Source organism: Myotis daubentonii, chromosome 1, assembly GCF_963259705.1.
Source record: "Myotis daubentonii chromosome 1, mMyoDau2.1, whole genome shotgun sequence".
In the NCBI taxonomy this organism is placed as follows: Eukaryota; Metazoa; Chordata; class Mammalia; order Chiroptera; family Vespertilionidae; genus Myotis; species Myotis daubentonii.
In genome coordinates, this window is record NC_081840.1 from 66,558,246 (window position 1) to 66,582,324 (window position 24,079).

General features: G+C 40.3%; 1 protein-coding gene across 4 annotated transcripts in view; it reads left to right on the plus strand.

The window, feature by feature from the left end:
* The window catches only part of INO80 (INO80 complex ATPase subunit), a 168,772-nt gene that overhangs the window by 90,133 nt on the left and 54,560 nt on the right, over nt 1–24,079 (plus strand). For all 4 annotated transcript variants that reach the window (XM_059712805.1, XM_059655721.1, XM_059712640.1 and 1 more), the window contains 3 exons: nt 805–976; nt 16,267–16,407; nt 20,918–21,143. In XM_059712805.1, the coding sequence (XP_059568788.1) occupies nt 805–976; nt 16,267–16,407; nt 20,918–21,143 (539 nt within the window). The remainder of the gene's footprint in view (nt 1–804; nt 977–16,266; nt 16,408–20,917; nt 21,144–24,079) is intronic.

The following is a 24,079-nucleotide window of genomic DNA, read 5'->3' on the forward strand; positions in this document are numbered from 1 at the left end:
CCATAAATAAGAACATCAGACTCTCCTCCCACGTGCTACCAGGTCTTCAGGTCTTCTTTTTTTTTTTTTTTTAATATATTTTATTGATTTTTTACAGAGAGAAAGGGAGAGAGATAGAGAGTTAGAAACATCGATGAGAGAGAAACATCGATCAGCTGCCTCCTGCACATCTCCCACTGGGGATATGCCCGCAACCCAGGTACATGCCCTTGACCGGAATCGAACCTGGGACCTTTCAGTCTGCAGGCCGACGCTCTATCCACTGAGCCAAACCGGTTTCGGCAGGTCTTCTTAATTTCTAGTTAGTCTACTATATTTTATTCGCTTCCATAGGGCAAATGATGGGTAATGATTCCTTTAGTTAGTAGTGATTAGAGCATAGCCTGCCTTAAATGTTCTGGGAAACTTAGTTCTATGATCTTATTCTTTGTAATAATGGCTTTCCCTTATTTTATTACCTTGCCTTTATGTAATAAATAGTGACCTCATTAGGCAAAGCTCTCTCCCTAATAGGAGGATGTTTTTATGATAGTTTTTGTGGTAGGATTGAATATTCTTCAATACTGAGATGAGCTTTACGGAGGATTTTAGTTTTCATAGTAGCAAGCCAAGTCATGCAAAAGGTAGAATTTATAGAACAGAAATATGAAGTAGTTTTATCTCAGAGTAGGAAAGAACTGTTTCTAAAATGCTCAATATTTAGAAAAGACATAAGTTATGAGAGACAAAGTTCCTCACTGCTGTGAAGTACCCTCAAACCTCCATGGAGCACTGAATAAGCATGTCTGCTGTGATTTATTTCAGATGGTTAGCTCTTTTCCTGTCTCTGAAAGCCTCCTACAGGCTCCATCAGCTGCGCTCCTGGGGAGAGCCAGAAGGGGAGAGCCAGCAGAGATATCTGAGCAACAAGGATTTCCTTCTGGGAGTTAATTTTCCACTCTCCTTTCCCAACCTTTGCAGCTGCCCTTTGTTAAAGGTAAGCAATTATTTCAGCATCAGCTATCCAAGTAGTACTCCATTCCCTTTTCAGTATAAGAAGCAACAAAGTAAATAATGGCCTTACAGCCAAAAGTTCCCAGAGGAGTGGAAGCTGTATATTGATATTTGTATGTATATATAAAGATATATTTTATATATAACTTTACTGTAACACAGACCTTAAATTCACAACTCTCTGAATTTATACATGTGTAAAATACTTGCAACAACTACCTACATTAAAATATAGGACATTTCTAGCACCCAGAGAAGTCTCCCTCGTGCTACTTCCCATTTAATACCTCTCATTCAGAACAAATCAATAAAGAAAAGTAATCACTATACTACTTCTGTTATCACAGATTATTTTTTTCTTTTGAACTTTATGAAAATAGAATTATCAGTATGTACTCTTTTGTGTCTGGTTTCTTTCTCTCAATATTATATCTATGAGATTCATCTATGTTGTATTAAAGCATTCTTTTTTAAAGCTATTAATCTGTTCTGTTGGTGGATATTTAGATTGCTTCCAGTTTTGAGCTTTTATGAATAAAAGGGCTATGCACATTCTCGTACATGCCTTTTGATGAGCATAAGCACTAATTACTTTGGGGTTTATGTTCCAAAGAAGTGGGCTTGCTGTATAATCAGGTATATGTATGTTTAGATTTAGTAGCCACTGCCAAACGTTTTCCAAAATGGTTTTACAATTTACAATTCCACCAGCATTGTGAGAGATTTGCTGTTATGTTCATCATCCTTGCCTATAACTGGTATTTTCAGTCCATGTTTTTTAATTTGTGGTGGTAGGTCACGGTTTTAAATTGCATTATCCTGGAAAATAATGATGTTGAGTACTTTGTCATGTAATTATTGGCCATTGTAAAATAGGTGAAGGGGAAAGTGACAGGAAATAAGGTGATAGATGTAGGTCCAGATCCTAGGGGGCCTCATAAATTATTGCTAAGGATTTGGATTTTATTCTCAATGAAATGGGTAGCACTGGAGAGTTGAAAAGAGATTTGCATGTTTATATTATAGTTCTTCAACAAGATTAGAAGGTAGGACATTTTTCTTGTATCCTTTTAAACATTTAATGGGTCATTAGTCTTTTTTTTTTTTTTACAATAGTTTCTTTTTTAAAAAATTAAATCTTTATTGTTCAGATTATTACAGTTGTTTCTCTTTTTCCCCGCATAACTCCCCTCCACCTGGTTCCTACCCCACCCACCCTCTGCCCTTATACACAAACCCCCCCCCCCCCCCCCCGCGTTGCTCATCCATAGGTATACGATTTTTTTTCCAGTCTCTTCCCGCACCCTCCACAACCCTTTCCCCCCAGGAATTGTCAATCCACTCCTTTTCTATGCCCCTGATTCTATTATATTCACCAGTTTATTCTGTTCATCAGATTATTTATTCACTTGATTTTTAGATTCACGAGTTGATAGATGTGTATTTGTTGTTCATAATTTGTATCTTTACCTTTTTCTTCTTCTTCCTCTTCTTAAAGGATACCTTTCAGCATTTCATATAATACTGGTTTGGTGGTGATGAACTCCTTTAGCTTTTCCTTATCTGTGAAGCTCTTTATCTGACTTTCAATTCTGAATGATAGCTTTGCTGGGTAAAGTAATCTTGGTTGTAGGTTCTTGCTATTCATCACTTTGAATATTTCTTGCCACTCCTTTCTGGCCTGCATAGTTTCTATTGAGAAATCAGCTGACAGTCGTATGGATACTCCCTTGTAGGTAACTGATTGTTTTTCTCTTGCTGCTTTTAAGATTCTCTCTTTGTCTTTTGCTCTTGGCATTTTAATTATGATGTGTCTTGGTGTGGTCCTCTTTGGATTCCTTTGTTTGGGGTTCTCTGCGCTTCCTGGACTTGTAAGTCTATTTCTTTCACCAGGTGGGGGAAGTTTTCTGTCATTATTTCTTCAAATAGGTTTTCAATATCTTGCTCTCTCTCATCTTCTGGCACCCCTATAATTCAGATGTTGGTACGCTTGAAGCTGTCCCAGAGGCTCCTTACACTATCTTCGTATTTTTGGATTCTTTTTTCTTTTTGCTTTTCCGGTTGGGTGTTTTATGCTTCTTTGTATTTCAAATCTTTGACTTGATTCTTGGGATCCTCTAGTCTGCTGTTGGATCTCTGTATAATATTCTTTATTTCAGTCAGTGTATGCTTAATTTCTAGCTGGTCCTTGTTCATATCCTCGAGGGTCTCACTACATTTATGGAGGGTCTCACTAAATTTATTGCCGGTTTCTAGAAGTTTCTTGAGTAACCTTATAACCGTGGTTTTGAACTCTATATCCAGTAGTTTGCTTTCCTCCATTTCTTTCATTTGTCTCCTCATTTTGGCTGCTTCCCTGTGTTGATAGAGTGACTTTCTGTACTAGGTATCCTATAGGGCCCAGTGGCTCAGCCTCCCCAATTACCTGAGGTGGAAACTCTTGGTGCACCCTTTTGTGGGCTGTGTGCACAGTCTTGTTGTAGCTAAGCCTTGATTGTAGTTGGTATCACTGGGAGGAATTGACCTCCAGGCCAATTGGCTGTGAGAATCAGCTGTGTCTACAGTGGGAGAACTTCTGTGTTGGAGACACCCTTCTGGGGCAAGACTTGCTTCAGTGGGGCTTTGGTGCTCACTGAGTCTGCCCCCTGAGTGTGTCCCTTATGGATCTGAGGAGTTGTAATCTGGATGGTCCCACTCTGACCACTGGGTACACTGGCACTTGGATCTCTAAGGAGGTGCTAATTTAGCCTCTGCCTGAGGCTACCCAGCAGGAGCTATGGAGAGATCTGCAGATTCCTCTTCTTTGTTTGGGATTTGGAGGTGCCCAGATGAGGCCCAGCTGTGAAGCAATGCAAGCTGCTGTGGGGCCTTGGGCCTTCTTTTGGATGTTCTGGGTCTCTTTGACCCAGCTGCAGTTTGTTAGGTAATTTTAGATTGCAAAGGGCCAGGTCATTCATATGCAAAAGCCTCTGCTCGCAGCTTTGGTGGGACGGGGGTCTCAGGGAATCAACAGGGTGGAGCAAACAGCTATGGTTGATCCTCAGCCCTGCCCTAAGAGGCCCTGCGTCTCAGTGTCCCGAGGTAATCGCTGCAAGCTCCTCTGAGAGAAAGCCACCCTCGAGTTCTGACCGATGCCAGACAGTCCAGTTTCTCCCCGTATGAGTTTGGGTCCCCAGAGACTCACCTGGGACTGGAGTTCAGAGCTATCGGGAGCTTGAGACTCCCTCCTGATTGAAAAAGACAACCATGTCCTCAGTTTCCAGCCCTTTCCACATGGGCCTCCGTACTTCTGCACTTTACTTCCGCACCTCCTCTGAGCCTCAGTGTGCTTTTCTCTTTCCTTCTAGTTGTAGAATTTCCACTCAGCCAGCCTTCCTGTGGTTCTGGATGATGTCCGTTTTGTCTTTTAGTTGTATTTTTGAAGTGGTTGTGCAAGGCAGCAATTTCCGGTTGTTTACCTATGCCGCCATCTTGGTTTCTCCTGCCTGGGTCATTAGTCTTAAATGCTATCAAATACCGGATGTTCTTTGGCTGGATCTGGTGTGTGTCCCCTGTACACTGGAGAACCCATATGATTTCCTTCTCTTTTGTTTTCTCAGTTGGTTTCTCAAACATTTCTCCATGTACTTTATTGGAGATAAGTAATACAAAAAGAGAATATAATTGGGTCCCAGCCTGTTTGGAATAATGTCACTGGTGGAAGAATGACTTCCTACAAGTGAAATATTGATCTGTCCAATGAAGAGTTACCTAACCTCTTACAGATCAATCCCCTGACATTCAATAATATATGGTATTACACTACAGTTATAAAGCTTTAGTAGTTTATTTTTGGTACAGAAAGCACTATCCTCCCAAGGGTTTGTTATGCCCCTTTATGTAGATACCTGCACCTTAATTTAACACTCAAAGATAAGCATCACTTATTTGTATTCTTACGCTTTATGAAAATATAGTAGTGTGATCAGAGCACCTGTTCAGAGAGGTCCTTATAACAACTAATGAATTTTCTGAGAAATTCAGATGTGGGTAGTATGCTTTATGGGAAATTGGTGGTGAAATCTGAAAGTTTATCTAATTGAAATTACAGTCACTTCCTTTTTCTCTTTTTAAATTTTATTTTCTGTTATGGATAGATATTTGCTCTTGTAGTGGCTTAGAATGTATACTGAGTTACTGAGCTTGTAGGCCACAGGTAGCTGAAAGCTAATTATGTAAGTGTAGAAACACTGTTCTGCTTTTAGTCTACAACATACATATATTAAAATACCAACCAGGCAGTGCATTTTGCAATTTGTTGATCTATCTATCCTAAGAACTCTCTGCTTTCAAATAAGCAGGATGACCTTTACATGGTATCTAGCCTTAAAGGTTAGCCCAGGTTCTAAATAAAGAATTATGTTGTTGTAACAGTTATTAAACATATAATAAAGCCCATTATATCTGTGGCTAATGAATTGTGATCATGACTCTAGTAAAAAATATTTTATGTTACCACCTGATAAGTATGTAGATATACCAAATATTATACATACCTAAAATTTTAATACAAAAAATTAACAAAACTATATGTAACCATATATACAGTATACCCTGGTTGTTTTTTCTTTTATTTTTTAAAATGTTGGTGGGGACCTACTAAAAAATTATTTCATGCCCTAGCTGGTTTGGCTCAGAGGATAGAGCGTCAGCCTGCAGACTGAAGGGTCCCGTGTTCGATTCCAGTCAAAGGCACATGCCCAAGTTGTTGATTCCCAGTAGGGGGCACGGAGTAGGCAACCGATCAATGATTCTCTCTCATCGTTGATGTTTCTCTCTCTCCCTCTCTGTTCTCCTCTGAAATCCATAAAAATGTATTTTAAAAAAATAATTTCATGACCATCCCTACTCATGATTTGAAAAATACAGTACTAGATGACTGCACAATATTAGAATAGCTAGAGGACTAGATAAAGAGAAGTCACTATGTAGAAGATTCTGGATCATTCTTGTAATAGTAGGAAAGGAAAGGAACTGACATTTTGGACTTTACGGAATAGTCTCACTTTCTGAATATGAAAGAGAAGACCAGAAGTTGCTCAGAGAGCAGTGTGTTTATTTCATTCCAGAGTTACCCTGACATGTAGCTCTAGTGATCAAAGTCCACCTGTGTCTTAGTATATTTTGGTATATATCTGTTATGTCCCTGATATTCAAAGATAGTTTAAATAAAAATAGGTGATTTTGAAAGAACCAACTGATTCAAACTTGAACAGTTTTATTGTGGGCACCATCCCCCAAGAATGGCCTTTTGAGAATATGCCTCTCACCATTATTATATTGTTTCTCATAGAGGTTTCTCTTAACTGGATTTTTCTTATTCAAGAAACATTCATCTAGAGAAAATTGGTTTTGTTTGTTTTGCAAAGAAGAGTAAAGAAGGAAATTTTGGACACTTATCCTTTAGTACAGATTTCCAAAATTCATTAGTTAAGATTATAAAAGTTGATCTCGTCTTGTAAGGAGTTTGAATTTTCTGGTTATTCAAGAGCTGCAGTAACCAAGATAAGACTCATCTATGGTCAGTGGACTCTGTTGCAGAGAATAATCCAAAGAAAGTGTTCATATAGATTCTGCAACAATACTTTTTCTTCTTTACTGGATTAATGATTTTGATTTTTGGATTTGCTGTGGCAGGTTTCTCCTTGGGTCAGAAAATGTTTTCCTTGGCAATGACATTGATAGCTACCGCCACTGTTTTTCTTATCATTCTTATTGTGGTAAATGTTGATGTACACCGCTGAGAGTCAGGGGTAATTTATGTGGTAGAAACCTCCAGTGCAGCGGTTCTCAACCTGTGGGTTGCAACCCCTTTGGCGGTCGAACAACCCTTTCACAGGGGCTGCCTAAGACCATCCTGCATATCAGATATTTACATGACGATTCATAACAGTAGCAACATTACAGTTATGAAGTAGCAACGAAAATAATTTTATGGTTGGGTCACAACATGAGGAACTGTATTTAGAGGGCCAGAATATTGAGAACCACTGCTAGTGAATACTGGTAGGAGCTCTATAATTAATAGAAAGATACTTCTCTAGCATAAAGAATGTTTTATGATGTCCAGAAAGACAAAAACTTATTTAACATGAAAAAAGGCACTGTTACACAGTTGTCTTTTTTTCTTCACTCCCTCCCCCCCTCCCCCCCCCCAGTAAGAATACAATTTAGATATTTGGGCATTTTATATAGTTGCTCTTCTCTTTGTGGTCTAGTTATTTTAGGCATCTTGCACTTAGAAGGTGAAATAAATGATCATTGAAGGACCTAGTGAGTGTTGGTGCATTGTATTATTGTTGCTTTTCTCTTTGGAACTTGGTGTGTATTCTTATCTCAGGGAATGTCCTTCAGCCTAAAAGTAAAAGTTTAGTCTTGCCCTGGTCAAGTGACTCGGTTGGAGCATCATCCTATAAACCAAAAAGGGTTCAATTACTGGCCAGGGCACTTACGTAGGTTGTGAGTTCTATCCCCAGTCAAGGAGCTTACAGGAAGTAACCGATTGATGTTTCTCTGTCACGTCAATATTCTCTCTCCCCCACTTCCTCTCCCTCTAAAACCAATAAAAACATATCTTCAAGAGAGGATTTTTTTTAAAAAGTATAATCTTTCTCAGTATTTCAAATAGAATTTTGTGAAGAATTCTAACTTTTTCTTATGGGTTGGGAAACATGGGTAGTATTGGTAACTTGTTTAATCATTTATTGATTTCTTTTTATTTTTGTACATCAGTTATTTTTGTCCTGCATTTGAGCTGAGAACTAAATGTACTTCTTGACACTGAGGAATACTAGTAGAAGTAGTTAATGTATAGAAATCTCAAGAGTAATTGTAAAAAGGGTCAATTGTGGATATTAACCCTTATATTTCTACTAGAGGCCCGGTGCATGAAATTCATGCAATGGGGGAAAGGGGTCCCTCAGCCCGGCCTGCGCCCTCCAATCTGGGAGCCCTCAGGGGAGCCCTCTCCAATCTGGGAGTTTCTGTCTGTATTTGCAATCATATGAGTGAATTGTCTGAGACCCCCCCAACCCAGTTTGGTTTGTTGCTCACAGAGGCATTTTTTTTCCTTTGCTTCATTGATGGAGATTTCCTGGAAGTTTTAGGTATATCTTCCCTTTAATTTTCCTAGACACTCTGATTTTACTTATGTCTCTCACCTTTGCTTTTCCTCCATCCTCCACCACAACAGTAACTTGCTCCAGGCTCACTTTGCTGTAGTGCAGTGGTTCTCAACCTTCCTAATGCCGTGACCCTTTAATACAGTTCCTCATGTTGTGGTGACCCCCCAATTTCATTGTTACAAATTGAACATAATTAAAGCATAGTGATTAATCACAAAAACAATATGTAATTACATATGTGTTTTCCGATGGTCTTAGGCGACCCCTGTGAAAGGGTCATTCGACCCCCCCCCCCCAAAAGGGTCGCGACCCACAGGTTGAGAACCACTGCTCTAGTGTCTAGGAGATCCTTCTGCCACCAGTACTATGATTCCCAGTATTCCTGGTGCTCCCCGCACTCTGGGCTTCCGCTTCTGGTCCTGGGGCTGCCACCAGAACTACTATTCCCAGAATTCCTGGTGCTCCCCGCACTCTTGGTTTTCCCTTCCTGCTCTGTCTCTGTCCCACAGCCTCCCACTCTGCCAAGTCCTCCAAGCTGCTAGCTCTCCCTCTATGCTCTCCATCTGGTGGCTTGGGGAGCCAAGTTCCCCAAGCCGCTCCACTCTCTGCTGGCTCTCCCACTGTGCTCTCCGCCCCTCGCCTGTGTATGCAAATTAACCTGCCATTTTTTGTTGGGTTAATTTGCATACTCACTCCTGATTGGCTGGAGAGTGTAGCAGAGGGATGGTCAATTTACATGTTTCTCTGTTATTATATAGCAGTGATGGCAAACCTTTTGAACTCGGCATGCCAGCATTTTGAAAAACCCTAACTTAACTCTGGTGCCTTGTCACATATAGAAATTTTTTGACATTTGCAACCATAGTAAAACAAAGACATATTTTTGATATTTATTTTATATATTTAAATGCCATTTAACAAAGAAAAATCAACCAAAAAAATGAGTTCGTGTGTCACCTCTGACACGCATGTCATAGGTTCGCCATCATTGTTATATAGGATACCTACATAACAGATTGCCTCAAAACCTAGCAGTTTAAAACAATAAACATTTAATATCTCACAGTTTCTTTGGTCAGGAACTTGGGAGCAGCTCAAGTAGGTGGTTCTGGCTCTTAGGAAGTCAAAATAACAGCTAGGGCAGTGGTCGGCAAACTCATTAGTCAACAGAACCAAATATCAACAGTACAACGATTGAAATTTCTTTTGAGAGCCAAATTTTTTAAACTTAAACTATATAGGTAGGTACATTGTTATTAACTTAATTAGGGTACTCCTAAGCTGGCCTTTGCTAAAAATGTCCTAAATCTGATTGAGGTACGTTTGCTGAGGTCGACCTCTTCCAACTCTTCCATCCACACTCGTCTTGTATACTTGTTTCGCCCAGGCCAAAAACCGACTTCTGCGCATGTGCCACGAAGTTTCATTCGCACTGTACGTGCGCGCCCGCACGTGGTATTTTGTGGAAGAGCCACACTCAAGGGGCCAAAGAGCCGCATGTGGGTCGCGAGCCGGGGTTTGCCGACCACTGAGCTAGGGTTACAGTTACCTGAAAGATTGACTAGAGCCATAGAATCTGCTCCCAAGGTAGCTCACTTTCATGCCTGGCAAGTTGGAGTTGGCTGTTGGCTGGAGGCCTCAGTTCCTTGCTGTATCAACTCTTCCTTGAGGCTGCTTGAATGTCCTCAGGGCATGGCAGCTGGCTTCCCACTGAGTGAATGACTCAAGAGAAAAAGAGTAAGAAGGAGCCACAGTGTCTTATGAGCTGGTTTTGGAAGACATTACATCTAAATCACACCCAAGGGGAGGGCAATTACGTTCCACCTTTTGAAGAAAGGGGTATCCAAAAAATTGTGAACATCTCAAAAGAACCATAGACTTTTACTGCTGGGCTGATGCCTTTATATTGGTTACTTAATTATAAAGTTTGTTTTGGTATTCACTGTTCTGAGATTTTGTCTTAGGCTATAGATAGGTTCTGACTGTGACACCATGAAAGTTCTAAAACTAGAGAAGATGTTGGTATCTCTCCCTGCACTCCAGGTCATTCATTTGTCTATAGTTTTATTAGCCATAGCAAATGTCAACTGTATTTATATTATATACAGTATAATATCAGGCTTTCATCTCCAACAGGAATTCATTGCTCTTAAGACCTAACCCCTTGTGAGCAAAACTTTTCCTTGCAAGCTATGTTCTATTCTGTATCTTTCGTTTCATTTTGATTTGCCAATTTACTTCTGATTATATAAATTTTATTATTCATAACATAATGCTGAAGAGATGCTGTTTCTCCAACTCTGTTTTGCTTTCTTTTGTGGTACTAGGAAGTACGGTAGCCTTTTTTTTAATATTTAAGTAAACACAAATTACGTTTCAAAGTTTTGAAAGCTTATATACGCTCCATCTGTAGTAAGCCAACTACCTCATGAAATTGGGAGCATTTCAGATTTTGGAATTTAAAATATACAAAAGGATCTAAACATAATATTTTTTAAAGAGTGGTGTGTGTTTAAGTTTTAAACACTGTTCTTTATTAAATGCTTGGAGAGCTTTGACTATTGATGAAGAATCCCCCAAACAGGAAGTTTTCAAAAACTTTCTTGCTGCCAGCTGGTTTGGCTCAGTGGATGGAGCGTCGGCCTGCGGACTGAAGGGTCCTGGGTTTGATTCCAGTCAAGGGCACATGCCTGGGTTGCTGGCTCGGTCCAACGTGCAGGAGGCAGCCAATCAATGATTCCCTCTCATCATTGATGTTTCTATCTCTCTCTTCCTTTCTGAAATCAATAAAAATATATTTTTTAAAAAAACTTTCTTGCTAAATGTTAATTTGCAACTACAGTATCTATCTATCTATCTATCTATCTATCTATCTATCTATCTATCTGTCTGTCTATCATTTCCTTAGATTGTGAGAGCTGCCAACACCTCTTGTAAAAAAGCCCTGGGAAGACATTGTGTTCAGGCTTTGTCTCTATTTTACTTTCCCCTTTTTCGTTTGATCGCTTAGAATATCTCTGAAAATAGAATCCATGTAGTGTAGCAGTTGATTTATAAACATTATGCCCTTTCACTTAAAATGAGACCTTTTGCCCAACCAGTGTGACACAGTGGCTGAGCATTGACCTATGAACCATTAGGTCACAGTTTGATTCCCAGTCAGGGCACATGCCCCGGTTGCGGGCTCAATCTCCAATAAAGGGTGTGTAGGAAGCAGCTGATCAATGATTCTCTCTCATCAGTGATGTTTCTATCTCTTTCTCTCTCCCTCCCCCTACCTCTCTGAAATAAAAAAAAAATTTTTTTTCATTAAAAAATAAAGTGAGACCTTTTCTCTATATCTAAATTTGATGTTATTTAAGAACAAAAAAAAATCAGTTTCTAAGTAACGAAGAACTAATGTTAACATAAGCATGCTTTTAAATTTAAATAAGATATGGAGAGCAAAGTATAAACCCTTTTTAAATGGGTAAGTCTAGCTCTGGCCAATGTGGCTCAGTTGGAGCATCTTCCCATACACTGAAAGGTTTGATTCCTGGTCGGGGCATGTGCGGGAGGCAACCGATCAGTGTTTCTCTCTCACATCAATATTTCTCTCTCCCTTCTGCTATTTAAATATCAATTTTAAAAATGTATAAATGGGCCCAGCTTGCATGGCTTAGTGGTTGAGCGTCGACCTATGAACCAGATTGTCACGGTTTGATTCCGGGTCAGGGCACATGCTGGGTTGTGGACTCGATCCCCATTGGGGGTGGGGGTGGGGAGTTGCAGGAAGCAGCCCATCAATGTTTCTCATCATTGATGTTTCTATTTCTCCCTCTCCCTTCCTCTCTGAAATCAATATACATATATTTTTTTAATTTTTTTAAATTTTTTATGTATAAATGGGTATGTTTGTATCTGAGGGGAAGACGTCTTGTCTGTGTTTTCTATCATTCTGTCCTACTTATTTTCACTTGACTTTTACATGGGGCCAAAAGAATTACAAAAGCCTGATTTCACTGCTGGCAGCAAGATGCTTACAGCTGCCATTGTCAACAATGTAATGAGACATTCAAAAACATGAGGAAGGGACAACAGAATAGCAAAACCTAGGACACATTATAACCAAGTTACATCTCTTATAGTGTGACATTCTGTTTCTTTTTTTCTAATTTGTTTTAGGCCAAAATAGACTAAAGAAATAATGCCCCTTCATCTCTGTCCTATCCCCTAAGCTCCTTGCACAGTGGCGTTGAAGGTGTCCTTTGTGTTCGTCTTTGTTACATGGTGGATTTTTCTGTGTCCAGCAGTTCATGTCATTTATGTGAAGAGAATGTGGATAGTGTGGTACCGTTAATGGACTCGCTGTACTAAGGAAGGTTGAGTAGAATCAATGTTAAGAGAATATACTCTAGAAAAGTATAGATTGAGTAAAATAGGACAGCAGCAGTCAGAGTTTCTCTAAAGCTAAGGCTGTATATGTTGAACATTTAGACCTGTGAATTTTTTTTTTTAAATCAGGAATCAGAAGTTTATAAATCACCTTGACTTAGTGACTTCCAATGAGACTACCATCTTTTTTAAAAAAATATATTTTTATTGATTTCAGAGAGGAAGGGAGGGGGAGAGATAGAAACATCAATGATGAGAGAGAATCATTGATCAGCTGCCTCCTGCACGCCCCCCCGGGATCGAGCCCACAACCCTGGCATGTGCCCTTTACCAGAATCGAACCCGGGACCCTTCAGTCCTCAGGCTGATGCTCTATCCACTGAGCCAAACCAGCTAGGACGAGACTATCATTTTAACCTAGCTCCTATAAGATAAGTGAACATGTCCTAATTTGAGAATGACTATCTCTGGAAATAGAATTGTTGGACTTTTTCCAGAACTTTATGACAAATGACATATTGTGTTAAAAGGACTTTCTACCGTGAAATTTGTATCCCTTTCTTATTAATAACTGTAATGTTGAAGAGAAAATAATTGAAGGAAATAATTTACCCTTTCATTTTTTTTTTATTTTAAGGATTTTTTAAAATATATTTTTTATTGATTTCAAAGATGAAGGGAAAGGGAGAGAAAGAAATATTAATGATGAGAATCATTGATTGGTTGCCTCCTGCACACCCCCTACTGGGGATTGAGCCTGCAACCCAGGCATGTGAACTTGACCGGAATCGAACCTGGGACCCTTCAGTCCGCAGGACGATCGATGCTCTATCCACTGAGCCAAACCAGCTAGGGCTATCCTTTCATTTTTTACTTATATAAGCTAGGAGTGAAATAAAAATAGGGTTCTGTTGGTTTTTGCCATTTGAGAATACTTAAAATGAGAGTGACTAAGAAATCCCTGACAGAGACATTGTTTATTTTTCTTTAGAAGTTAGTAAAGAATTCAAAGTCTTTAGGTAAGCCCTGGCTGGGTGGCTCAGTTGGTTGGAGCATCATCCCTACACCAAAATGTTGTGGGTTCAAATCCCAGTCAGGGCACATAACTGGCTGTCTATTTCCCCCTCCCTCCCTCCTTCTCACAATCTCTGAAAGGCAATGGAAAAAAATATCCTCGGGTGAGGATTAACAACAACAAAAAACTATCAGAAGCTTCAAATTCTTTTGTGGGTAATAACAGGAACCTCAATATCTAGAGAAAAAGGTCAAGCACATCAAAACTACATGAACCCACCATTATTTTGGTGGTGGTGTGGTTTTTTGTGTCTTGTATTTTTTTTAGGGATATATATATATATATTATTGATTTTTTACAGAGAGGAAGGGAGAGGGATAGAGAGTTAGAAACATCAATGAAAGAGAAACATTGATCAGCTGCCTCCTGCACACCCCCTACTGGAGATGTGCCTGCAACCAAGGTACATGGCCTTGACTGGAATCGAACCTGGGACTCTTCAGTCCGCAGGCTGACACTCTATCCCCTGAGCCACGCCAGCTGGGCAGTTTTTGTGTGTGTGGGTTTTTTTTGTTTAATTGATTTCAAAGAGGAAGGGAGAGGGAGAAGGAAACAATGATGAGAGAGAATCATTGATTGGCTGCCCCCTGCATGCCCCACACCAGGGATTGAGCCCACAATCGGGGCATGTGCCCTGACTGGGAATCGAACTGTACAACCTTCTGGTGCATAGGTCGATGCTCAACCACTGGCTGAGTAAAACTACATGGACCCACCATTGTAATAAAGCATTGTAAAGACTTCCTATGGTGTGATTAGAAACCACCAAAGCTGGCCCACCTGTGCTGGAGTCAGTTAAAGCCTTTTATTTTGTTCATGACCATTGTTTAGATGTTAATTGTTTCATGGAAGCTGATTATGATACGCATGTCCTACTAGACACTTGAGGTGACTTCTCTCAAACTGTGATCCTAAAGAACCCATTTACTTTGGGAGAAGATATGCATTGAAAAAAGACACCTTGAAGATATGGTACTGGAAGTTTTTGGTACTGGAACTATAGCTATTGTCCTGCAGAGGATGCTGGTAACTGTTCATCTAGCAGTTTGTTTGTTTTTTTCTTGACTTTACAGCAATGTATAAATTTGACTACATTGTGTATTATCTTCATCTATACAGTTACTTAAGTTATCAACCTGCCTTATTTAAGAAGCCAGTAAAACAGAAGTAATAAAAAATGAAGATCCAACAATAAATGTCTAACACTGAAGAAAGAACTGCATCTGTTATATAAAACAATGTAGCCCTAGCTGGTTTGGCTTAGTGGATAGAGCGTCGGCATGCGGACTGAAGGGTCCCAGGTTTGATTCCGGTCAAGGGCACGTGCCCAGGTTGTGGGCTCGATCCCCAGTGGGGGGCATGCAGGAGGCAGCCAATCAGTGGTACTCTCTCATCGTTGTTTCTACCTTGCTCTCCCTCTCCCTTCCTCTCTGAAATCAATAAAAATATGTTTTAAAAAATAGAATACTGTAATCTCACTGACAGATGCCATACTTAATATGAATGGCTGTAAACTGAAGCTTTAACATGAGCTGTGGAGTCTCTGAAAATGTATTTTTGCCCTGCCTGGCATCACTCAGTGGTTAGAGCATCAGCCTGAGCACTGAAGGGTTTCAGATTCGATTTCCTGTCAAGGACATGTACCTGGGTTGCAGGTTTGATCCCCAGGCCTAGTTGGGGCACATGCAGGAAGCAACCAATCAGTGTATTTCTCACACATGGATATTTCTTTCTCCCCTTCCCTCTTTTCGTTCCACTCTCAAAAGAATCAATGAGGAAGGGGGAAAATATATATACTTCAGTGAGGATTAACAAAAAGAAACTAAAAAGAAAATGTACTTTTGATACAGTAATCTAAATAAAGAGTTTATATTTTTTAAATAATAGGTAGAGGAACTAAAGAGATACTGTTCCTTCTTCCTGACCACTTGTATTGATGTCACTGCATAAATAAAATAGCTAACCTCACTAGAATTACACTGCACTATGTTAGTACACACATGTGATGCTAAGCAGATTTGCCTTAAAGAAAAATTTAGAAGGAAATTTTGTTGGTTGTCATTGTTTTTAACTCAAGACATGAGGTTGCACCCTGGCTGATGTTGCTCAGTTTGATTGTTGCCCTATGCTCTGAGCAGTTGCCGGTTTGATTCCTGATCAGGGCGCATGCCCAGATTGTGGGCTCAGTCCCCAGTAGGGGTTGTGCAAGAGGCAGCCAGTTGATGTTTCTCTCGTTGATGTTTCTCTCCCTCCCCCTTCCTCTGTCACTCTAAAATCAATAAAAACATATTAAAAAAAAAAAAAAGACATGAGTTTGCATCCATGGTATAACAAATGAACCAAACGCCCCTGCACATACATTACATAGTGTTTTCTCTAATGAAGGTTTTGTATCACCATTTATAATTAACAGCATCTTTTCCAGAAAAAGGTAGAATTAGAAATGATGCTTAGGTACTTTAATAAAACCACATTTTGAAATTAGTATGGACTTTGTCTATATTATACTTTTGGTTCTAAGTAGTGTTTGTTTATTAGAATTAATAATATATACTAGGAAGAATGCCTTTAAATCAGATGTTTAACTTGTGATATTTTCCCCAGTTTTGATTACATTAACCATAATTATCAATGGCACTAATTTGACTTTCTGTTTTGTAGTCTCTGGTTTTCAGCAGCCACTGTAAAGCAGTGAGTGGCTACTCAGACCAGGTCATCCATCAGCGGAGATCAGCTACCTCCTCGCTTCGTTGCTGCCTGCTCACTGAGCTACCATCTTTTTTGTGTGTGGCCAGTCCACGAGTAAGTGCCACAGAAGGGAAGAGACAAAGTAGATGGTATTGGAAGAAATAAACAAATTTTCAAGGCATCCATATCTTAAACGACTGTTTTAAGCTATTTGGACCTTGAGAAACATACAGATTCTTAGTATTTAGAACAAGCGTCCTCACCACCCTCTTGGCTTTCCCAAGACAGCACTTCTCACCTTGAACTGGGTTAGTTTAAGAATTGTATTGACCCTGGCCGCTGTGGCTTAGTTGGTTTGAGGCAGCCTCCTATGCGCCAGAAGGTCATGGGTTTGCTTCCCAGTCAGGGCATATACCAGGTTATGGGTTCGAACCCCCTGTCAGGGCACATGAGGGAGGCAACCCATCGTTGCTCCCCCCTCCCTCCTTCCTCCCCTCCCTCACCTGTCCGTCTCTCTCTAAAATCAGTAAAGGCATATCCTCGGGTGAGGATTAAAAAATTAAAAATTTAAAAAGAATAGTTGAATGGTAGATAGTTGTGGTTTTTTCCCCCTGACCTTGTCTCTCCTCTGTAGTTCCTCTCATGTAGTCAGGGGCTCTAATCTACCATGGCAGCAAGCCATCTGTCAGGTAGATTATCACCCAACAACAATTGTGATATTTGACAACAGGTCAGGGACAGTGGAATATTTGAAAAGAAGAGGGAGCCATTTGTCACCTGCATTGAGGGTTTTTCAGAGGAGGGGGCCAGATTGGCAGGGAGATTTGATCTGGCCTTATCACCTCAGCGCAGTCTCCAAATAACAAAAGGAAACATAACACTCTGGCTTCAAGAAACTTCTTAGTCTGGTGTTCTCACTTTCCTCAGCAGTCCTGCCTGCACTGTGGTTCACAAGTATGTTCCTTCTGAAAAGTGACTGTTGTGCAGTATTTGCCATTTAACAGTCATGGTCTTATTTATAGCCTGGGGGTTTATGTTGCAGTTTTAACTTTGAGCACTGTTGGATTCTTCCTATCACCTGTTTACTAAAAAAAGGCACTCCGGTGATTGTTGACAGCATTCCTGCAAAGGCTGCCTCCTTGGCATACTGTGGTGGTTTACTTTGCTTACATCTTCTCTCTTTCTGTCCTTATTGATCAATGCCAGATACAACCTCAAGAAGGATATGAAGGAAAGAGAAGCAGAGTAGAGATGTGACTAGACTTTGGTTTGAGCAAAGATCAAGTTTCTGTCTTTCTGTCTTATTTTCTTTTGCTTTAAGGGGCAACTTTCATAGCCAGGAGACTCTTTAAGAAGCTGACATTTCTTACCCTTCTGTGTGCTTTTTTCTTGTTTCCTCCACTCATCCTAGCAAGTTTACTTTTTCACAGTTCTATTCAGAGAAGGGAGAGTCTTTTGAATCTTCCTTAGTGATTTTTCCCACCATCATTTATATCAGCTTGCATCTTTATTAAGTTATCAAAGATCAGAATCCGGCAGAGGGTCCAAAGAAAGATGGTGACTGGAAATGAGATGATATTATTCAGTCCCATGGACTCCTGCCTGCCTAGATTTCTTTCTGCTGGTCCTGTGTTACATGAATTTGATTCCCTTGCTGCTGTCCTCTTCATTTGATTTACATTGATTATCCAGTTGATACAGAGAAATGCACTTTTTTAGGAAACATCTAAAGCCAAGTGCTTCCATAGAAAGCAGCCTTCAGGCTTCATGGTTGTGTGGTTTGTTTCCTTCTCACTCTCCTAATATGATGTGTATACCGCGAGGCCTGATAAGAGGAAGTATAGATTTTTGAGAGCCGTATGTCAAGATATTTTTACTTTTCATATTCCCAGTATTTTATGAAGCCAATAAAAAGTGAACTGCCTTGAACTACAATTGCATTTATGGACATAAAAATTCTTCGTTTTTACCATTCCAAGGTCTATAGTCAACCACTCTGAGGAACAACCCTATTTTCTGAACATAGTCACACATATGCACCCCAACTGTACTTCAGAGTATTGTTTTTGGAGGAGGTAGAAGTCTAAACCAAGGTTGCCAACCTTTCAGACCTCACAGACCACCAGTGGTCCACGGACCACCGGTTGGCAACTGCTGGTCTAAGCTGTCATGCATTGTGCTGCTGTTTCCATAAAGAACAATAAAAAGTAGTTTGAAGACTGCCATAGTGTATAAAGATGTGGAAGCAGTTAGAATAGGAGAAAGCTTTTATTATTGGACTAAAGGGCTCCTTTCCACCATCCTACTCAGCCCCTCCTGAAAATGGGAGTACTTACATGATGGTTATGAGGACAGGAAAAAAAGCTTTAAACATGTCTGGGTATTTTATATACACATACACAAATTCTTACCTTTGAGATCAGGCCTGGATTATAAGGCAACATTTCATGCAATGTCTTAATTATATTTATTTCTCACCCATCTGTGATGGAGAGAAACTGACTTCCTTTGAATCCTCAACCTTGGCCTTGAATTAAGACAAATTTTCCTGGCACATGCTATGAAAACTAGGGTCAGTTCAGGAAAAACTGTGCCATTAAGGAAGGAATTATAGGAGCTGTTTTCTCATTAGCCCAGAACATAATTCTGCAGGGGTCATAAACTAGACCTGGAAATTCATCTTATTAAAAAATTGTAGCGCTTGGAGCGGTCACGCTTCCTAGAGCTAGAGCAGGAATATACGTGTCCTCAGGAAGGACGCGTTGAATGCTTGAGGAGGAAGCCCCTGAGATACTTTAGTTTAGGAAGTTAATGAAGCAAGAAACAGGTTCGCTTATGTGGTACTGAAAGGAGTATGCATTTCCATTTGTGGGAAGGGGAAACTAGTATGTCATGCTTCATTGCCCCCTGTTTCTGAACCATCAGGAAGACCACGTGGGTCACGGCTGTCTATCTAGGACAGAGCTGACTTAGAAAGCAGGATTTAAGTAGAAATGGACTTGTTTGCCCCCCTTGAACCTCATGAGTTTGCTGCTTACGTATTCACAACATAACATTCTATGATTCTGCATATATCTTGATCCAGGGCTCCTGCCAAAGAAGCTTATCAAAACATTAAAAAATATTTCACTAAGAACTGTGCCTTGCAAACCTCCCAGTTTCAATCCTGGACTTGGAAGGATATCAGCAAAATGAAAGTTGGGAAATAGGTGAAAGTTTATAACTGAAGAAAGTTGGTTTGTTTTTAAACTATTAAGACTGCCTAGTACTGAGTCCCAGGCAGGGAAAACGTTTTCCCCTGTGTCACTGTTGACCGTATTCCTTCAGGCTAAGTTTCTAGCTTTTGATTTTTCATTTTGAGACTGTGGGCCCAAAGTCTTTTATATAAGTTCTGCTGATCTACAAAATAAACAACAACCCAAAGCAGTTATCTTTGAGTGTAAAATTGGCCAGTATGAGTCTCTCATAGGCTGTTTTACTCATCCAAGAGCATGCATGCTATTTGAGATATATAGAACTGGTCATACTTCTGTAGTCCAGACCACTGCTTTCTTAGTTATTTTTATGGAATTAGCAGATATTGATTGTGAGGTTCTGGGACTCAGAGGGTAGATGTCGGCTCTGATCCATTATCTGCTAGGCCACTGTCAGGACAAACCATAGCAGGGAAACGCCCAATTTTTTTCCACCTGCTTTGTATTTCAGTATTTATTTGCCTATGCTCAACTTTCAGTGGGAAAAATATAACTTGGAAATAAACTGTGGAGAGGATAAATGTGATATGAGATGATCAAAACCTTCTCTTAGTGCTACCTGGATAAGCCAATTTCTGTATGAGCCTGTCTGCATTTTGGAGCTCTAGGGGCTCAGCTTGCTGTGACCCTCTGTAGTTTTGCATCTGGACCATAGATGGCACTGCACCCTAGCAAACTCAGGTCAGCTTCATTGCCAGCATATTCTCTGGTTTTGGTAAATGATGCTCTTTCTCTGGTTTTGGTATTCTCTAGTCCTCAGCAGAGACACCCACAGCTCCATAGTAAGCTAGCTGACTGTTTATATACCCCGTGGCAGTATTTTCAAGGCTCAGCCTAAGATGTTGGGGTGCTTGTTAAAAACAGTTCTTAGTAAAATGTTTTGATAAGCTTCTTTTGCAGGAGCCCTGGGTCAATATATACACAGAATTGTAGAATGTCATGTTGTGAATACATAAGCAGCAAACTCATGAGGTCTAATAGGGGGCAACAAGTCCATTTCTACTTAAATCATACTTTCTAAGTCTATTTGGCAAATAGAACTTTGCCAAAGCAGCATCCAGCAGTGAAGGTAGTTGCAAAGCCATCATATATATATGAATGATAGAATTATTCCTGACCTGGTATCCCAGTTTATCCACGAACTGCAACACTCTTTGGATCTTTAGTTTTGTTGTAGGTTCATGTTATAAGAGGTTGACCTTTTACCTGGGAAGGCTCATTAAGTCATTATTAAGGAAAGTTTAGTTTGTTAGAACGGGGAAGGTAAAACACATAGCCCAAGAATTAGTTGATTTCAAAGTTGAGGTTCCCAAAGGGCTTAGTGGGTGTGGAAAATGTGAAAGAACCATCTCATTTGACTCTGACTGTAGGTCACCGCAGTGCCATTGGATTCTTACTGCAATGACCGAAGTGCAGAGTATGAGCGGCGAGTGCTGAAGGAAGGAGGGAGTCTGGCAGCCAAGCAGTGTTTGTTGAATGGGGCCCCTGAACTGGCAGCAGACTGGCTAAATCAACGGTCCCAGTTCTTCCCAGAGCCAGCTGGAGGACTGTGGAGCATCAGGCCTCAGAATGGCTGGTCTTTCATCAGGATTCCAGGTGAGTCCTCTGTTTGCTTGAAATATGTTAACAGCTTTGGCAAGGACAAAACCAGGGAGATGCTCCATGTGGTGGTTTCAGATATTTGGAATTCAGTTTTGGGTTTCTGTTTCTTCTTCTGCCCTTAGTAACTTATTGGTAAGTATATTTAAATAATTTGTGACTTGAATAGAGAGAAAATGTGTTTTAGATTTGTGCTTACTCCTTTGATAAGCTTACAGGTGTGAACGCCACTCTAACAAAAGGGGAGGAGGTAGAAACATACTTGGTAGGAAGGCTTCAGTCAAGTGAGTATGGTTGTCTTGTGCCATTGCCACGGGGTGAAGGAGAATGTCGGCACTCACAGAAAGCCTAGTTCAGGCAGCATGAACAGCGTCCTGCATGAACGCTGGAGATCTGAGTGGTAACCAGAAGTAAGACAGTGTGTTTGGTGTCAGAATGCTAGCAGATTCCCAGTCTTCCCAGGGTCGTGGTCATGGGTTGGAAGGAAACGAGGTTTTCACCTTTGCTTTAGTGAGACTACTTTTAAGGAAATTGAGCACAGGGGTCATGGGCTCATGTTCTTTGCTTACACCTGCAGGCAAACTGAAGCAGTAGCTTAGAGCTATTGTGTTAGTTTTGGTTGTCCACACTCTGATATTTTTATTGTATTCATCTTATTGGCATATAGCGGAAGTAAACTAGAGCTAAGCATTCAAAAGAAAGAATCTGCCATTTTTAAGAAATAACTGGATTAGGGTTTAAGACCTGGTTTTTCCATTTTAATGTTAACTTTTTCAAGTGTCAAAAGACTTTGGGTCAACCTGCTCTAGTAGGTTGGGTATATGAGAACAGTATTGTAAATGGCCTCATAACTGGCTTAGAACATGTGAAAGCAGTGGGTGAAGGTATATTGTTGTAAAATGAGGAAAACCCCAAGTATAAAGAATGCTTAAATACTGGTGGGAATAGAGGGATAGAATCCAGCAGGTATGAAAACCACAGAATCCCAGGCAGAAGATGAACACAGGTATTGAAAGAAGCAAGACAACACCATATTTCTTCTTTCTCCTGTCTTCATTCTGGCTGCTTAGTTCCCAGTACAGGAGTAGAAGACTTATTGCTGGCGCTGTGGGAATCTCTTGTGGCTTTTCCTGTTCTTTGAAAGAAAAATGGACCTTGTTTAAATAGCAGGAAGTGTCTGAGTTCTTTTCGCATCGATAAAAAGCACCAGCCTCACTGGCTGTTTACTGTGAGAACCAACCAGCTCCTCACTGACCCTATTGTGCTCTGTAGACTGGCTGGGGCAGGGCAGCAGGGGAGGGAGCCACTGGAAACCTATAGTTTATCTCTTTTCTCTGTACTTTTACATTTTCTGTTTTCCTAGGAAGGGTTGGTTCCAATACAGTCCTTGAGAAACTAACCAAAATCTCCTGGATTTCACACATTGAATGTGTCACCATGTTCACTGGAAGAAGGATTTACAATCTCTTCAAAAGTCTAGTCTCCTCCCCTTGGTAAAAGGAGATACTATTTAATTTTACTGCCATGAGACACATTCGTTTTGTCTCTGAGCAGGATCTTACACTGTGGTCAGTAAGAACCTGTATCAAAGTGAAAATATTATAAGACTATAGAAATATAAGACAGAATTGTAGGAAAGATTGCAAGAAAGTAAGTCTGCTCATTTCAACATTTTTCTTGAGCTCCTGTTTTAAAGAAGGGGCTGGGCACAGGTTTGACTTGGCAAAATCAGCCTAATTTCTAGGAAATTGTGTTCTTGGCTCTACGCCCTGCTTAGTAATAGGTTGTACTCTAGCCCAGTGCAACTTTGGTAGCTCTTAAAAAATTGGGTAGCCGCCCTGGCCTGAGTTGCTCAATGGTTAGAGCGTCAGCCTGCTCACTGAAGGGTCATGGGTTCTGTTCTGGTCAAGGGCACATACCTGGGTTGCAGGTTCAATCCCTACCCCAGTTGAGGCATGATCGAGAGGCAACCAATTGATGTGTCTCTCAAATCAATGTTTCTCTCTGTCTTTCTCTCTCCCTCCCCTTTTCTCTCTCCATCTCCCCCCCCCCCCAAAAAAAAAAATCAATGGAAAGTGAAGATTAACAAAACAAAACAAAAACGAAAAAATTGTGTAAAGGACGCCAGGCCCAGAAGACACCAGTGTATACAAAGAAACCAATTTTCCTGCATATCTTTATAAGGACAATTACTAGAGGCTGACTACCTCTATCTATCATGTTCATCAGAAAAACAAATACTGTTCATTACTTAAGTGTTTTAAGACTTACAGAAGTCTCTTCCTTCTTAGGCCTTTTCCTTCAGGGCAGTCCAAAGAAATCCAGTCTGTCCACTTCCACATCCCCCACCTACACAGTAACAGGCTAACAACAGGTACCACTTCTTGCTTCTCTCAGGTGCATCAGAGTTCTATCAAAGTATATGCACATCGTCATCTCTGAGGTTTCCGAATTCTAGCATCAGTTCATTCTATTTAGCAAAATAAAATAGATGTGGGAAGCAGGAATATGTGACAACCATTGAATCATGATTTTGAGATGAATTGAAACTTCTCAAAATTCAGATGCAAGACATTTGTACACCCTTAAATATTTGTGTTGAGGGAGTATATGCAAATGGAGAGAGATTAGCAGCCTGCAAAAATCAGATGAGCTTAGTTTACCCACTCTTGCTCAATGACTGAAAAATATATGGGCTTTTTTTTTTCACCTTGCTGTGCTTTTAATGAGAAAAGAAAGAAACTTATTATCTGAAATTGATTGGTAGCTCTGTGGGGAATGTTTAGGAGCTATCAAAATTGAGGGACCCTGGGGAATCCAATTAAAGGAGAAGGGTAATTGTGACAAGAAGAAAACCTTGAAGTTGCTATGAAAGCATTGCTCCCTCATCAGACTTGGAATTTGTACAGGCCTCCTTGTCTGGTGCCAGAGAG